This window comes from Acanthisitta chloris, unplaced genomic scaffold, assembly GCF_000695815.1.
Source record: "Acanthisitta chloris isolate BGI_N310 unplaced genomic scaffold, ASM69581v1 scaffold10238, whole genome shotgun sequence".
NCBI classification, from domain to species: domain Eukaryota; kingdom Metazoa; phylum Chordata; class Aves; order Passeriformes; family Acanthisittidae; genus Acanthisitta; species Acanthisitta chloris.
Window position 1 is genome coordinate 32,225 of NW_008686459.1, and position 2,763 is coordinate 34,987.

The 2,763-nt window shown below is 36.0% G+C and overlaps 1 protein-coding gene across 1 annotated transcript in view; it reads left to right on the plus strand.

Moving 5' to 3' along the window:
- The window catches only part of LOC103807412 (isoleucine--tRNA ligase, cytoplasmic-like), a gene marked incomplete at its 3' end in the record, with an annotated part of 30,455 nt that extends 28,137 nt beyond the window's left edge, over nucleotides 1-2,318 (plus strand). Inside the window, exons 10-11 of the mRNA XM_009080139.1 lie at nucleotides 684-806; nucleotides 2,227-2,318. Of these exons, the coding sequence (XP_009078387.1) occupies nucleotides 684-806; nucleotides 2,227-2,318 (215 nt within the window). The remainder of the gene's footprint in view (nucleotides 1-683; nucleotides 807-2,226) is intronic.
- Nucleotides 2,319-2,763: the final 445 nt, after the last annotated feature.

The following is a 2,763-nucleotide window of genomic DNA, read 5'->3' on the forward strand; positions in this document are numbered from 1 at the left end:
AGAAAATGGATAGGTAATAATTGGTTAAGGTACTGATTTACTTTGACTTCAAACGTGAAGTAAAAATCTGAACATTTCCCTATCAATTTTGTTTTAATCATTTCTATGATACAATTATTGTTTAGTTATGTTCAGAAAAGTCTGAAGTCACCCTTTTATTTTTTTTTATTATTTTCTTTCTTTTTTTCTTCTTAGTACTACAGGAAATTAAAAATTTAAATGGAGACTGGCCAGGAAAAAAACAATGTTGTCCATGTGTGATTCTTGGTCAGTAGCATTGCATGTGGCCCCTGGCTGGGGCAAGGGCATGGCACAGGGCTTGGCAGGTCCTTTGCTATGCAATGGTAGCCTGAAGATGTGTATGTGTGTGTTTGTGTGTGTACTTACATAAAACACGTGTGTGTGTGTGTATATGTATGTGCATAGAAAAACATGCACATATCCCCTCTGCTAGGTGGCAGAAGACACACGTTATGACAAAATCAAAATTACTCTGATGAATAAAACTATATTCTTCTAAAATGGATCTTTCCCAGGTGTATTTGGGCTTAGTGAAGGCTGAGTATTTTGCTATTCTTGTCCAGTCATCACATTTGCTATATAACATTTAAGTTCTTTTTCTAGGGGTGGATATTTTAATCAGTATTTTGTATTTCCATAACCTGGTGCTTTCTGTTTTGTAGGATGATTACAGAGTCTGCATGGAGTTTAATATCATTCAGAAAGATTCTGTGCCTGTGTGCCCTGTGGATGCATCAGGCTGCTTCACAGCAGAGGTGCCTGACTTTGCTGGGCAGTATGTGAAGGTCAGTGCTCTTGGAGAAAGTATATTGCTACTTTATTCAAGATAAACTTTATATATGGTAGAAGCTTTCTTTTCTTTCTCTGAGTTTGTCTTCCATATGTGTATCTGGATACACTGAAATGTGTTTTAATATTTACAATAGGGTTGTAGTTGTTTGTTACAATATCTGAAAAATGAAGTGTTTGAAATATGAGCATGTAGTGAAAGGAAGAAGGGTTATCTCCTGTTTGCATTTACTGCAGAAAGAATCTTTCCTGTTTTTCTTACAGAAGTGTCATGTACACAGTCTCTAGGCACATGTGCAGAGGCCTCTCTCACCTCTGGGTGACCCTGGGTTCACAGATGTTGTCATAAAGTTTGTACCAGGCAGTTAGTGCAACATGACCCATTAGAAGAGAAATCCACTCATTTTCCCCACTTGTGGGCTGTCTTGCTATGTGAATTTACTTGCTAGTAGATGCAAGATAATCCATGACAAGGAACCCACAGGAACTCCAGGTTGCTACAGCTGCAAATCCCTAGTAGGGAATGCCTCTTAAATTCCTTGTCCTGAGAAAACAAATTGGGTCTATTCCTGCTATTATAGTTTGATAGCAAAGCATGTTCCTGTGAACAAATGCAATAAAGGTTTGTAAGTCTCTTTCAAGTAAATTGTGAACTCAACCAGCTATTGTTGCTTCCTGCTATGTATTAAGGCAAATAAGAGAACACTTGGAAGCTCCATTTTAGCTTCTTGCTGGCAGAAATCTGAACTTAAGGCTCTTGGAAAATATCCATATGATGCTATATTCTTAGCTTATGGATATTGCTCTATCATAAATCTTAGCATATTTTTTCCCTTTCTTAATGTCATGTTGACACTTGTTTATTCAGTAGATTCTCTTTGCTTATTAATACACAACTTTGACTTCCAACTTAGCCTATCTAAGTCTTGATTAGTTAGTAAGTTAGTTAGTAAGGTATTATAGAATATGCTTCAGCTCCTGAAATTCTGGTCACAGTAGGGAAATGTGTTATAGGGAAGTTTAAATATTAGGTAAGAAGCACTATGTGACTTTATGCTACAAAATCAGAAGACTCAATAAAAGATTTAAAATATTAAGTAATACGAGTTCTGGCTTGTATTAGTGCTACAGAAAATGTGAATGTTGCACACAGTTGTGTGTATGTGAAGCAGGGTTGAAAGTAGAAAAGGGCTGATGCCGTGTACCAGGATTTAGAGAGCAAATAATTTCCCAACTTTAGTGTTTTACAGTGTCCCTGTAGTAAATATATAAATTGTATAGAAGCTTTTTTGCTGTAAATGCTGGTTTCTTTGTATGGATTTTTCATTAATTTGGGTGTCGGAGACAAATCCTGTATAGCTTACTGAAAGAGTGAAATTTTTATGCCAAGGAAAATCTTTTGTTTTGTCTTTCTAGGATGCAGATAAGAACATCATTAAATTACTGAAAGAAAAAGGCAGACTGGTTCACAGCACTACTTTTAAGCACAGCTATCCTTTCTGCTGGAGGTAAGAAGTGCATATGGCTTTGAGATTGAGGGTTCTAGCAGAGTACGTCAGGTTTGTCTCCTTTTTTTGCCCTGACTTGACCTACTTGATTTTCTTAACAAGACTAAAAGTAACATGAATTGAGCTGATTTATTTAGGAGAGCTCCAATTTTGGTTTGAGAATCAAGTAAATGAATCTTTTTGGCCATAGATCTGATGAATTAAAGTGTAGTGCTGAAATTTTTTTCTATTATGATTTTGCAGGTGTGTTTTTGTAGTTTGTGTCTCTCATTCTTCAGGGTATCATGCAATACTGCTAAGTACCTTTTGAAGATGGCTATAAAAAGTCTAAAGAAGCTTTTTTTTTTTCCTAAGCAGCTGAGTGGTGGGAAAAGATATTTTTGTACCCTTTGAATTGTATCCAAATAACTCTATCACAGAATGTCTTTAGATGTTTGTGTAAAAG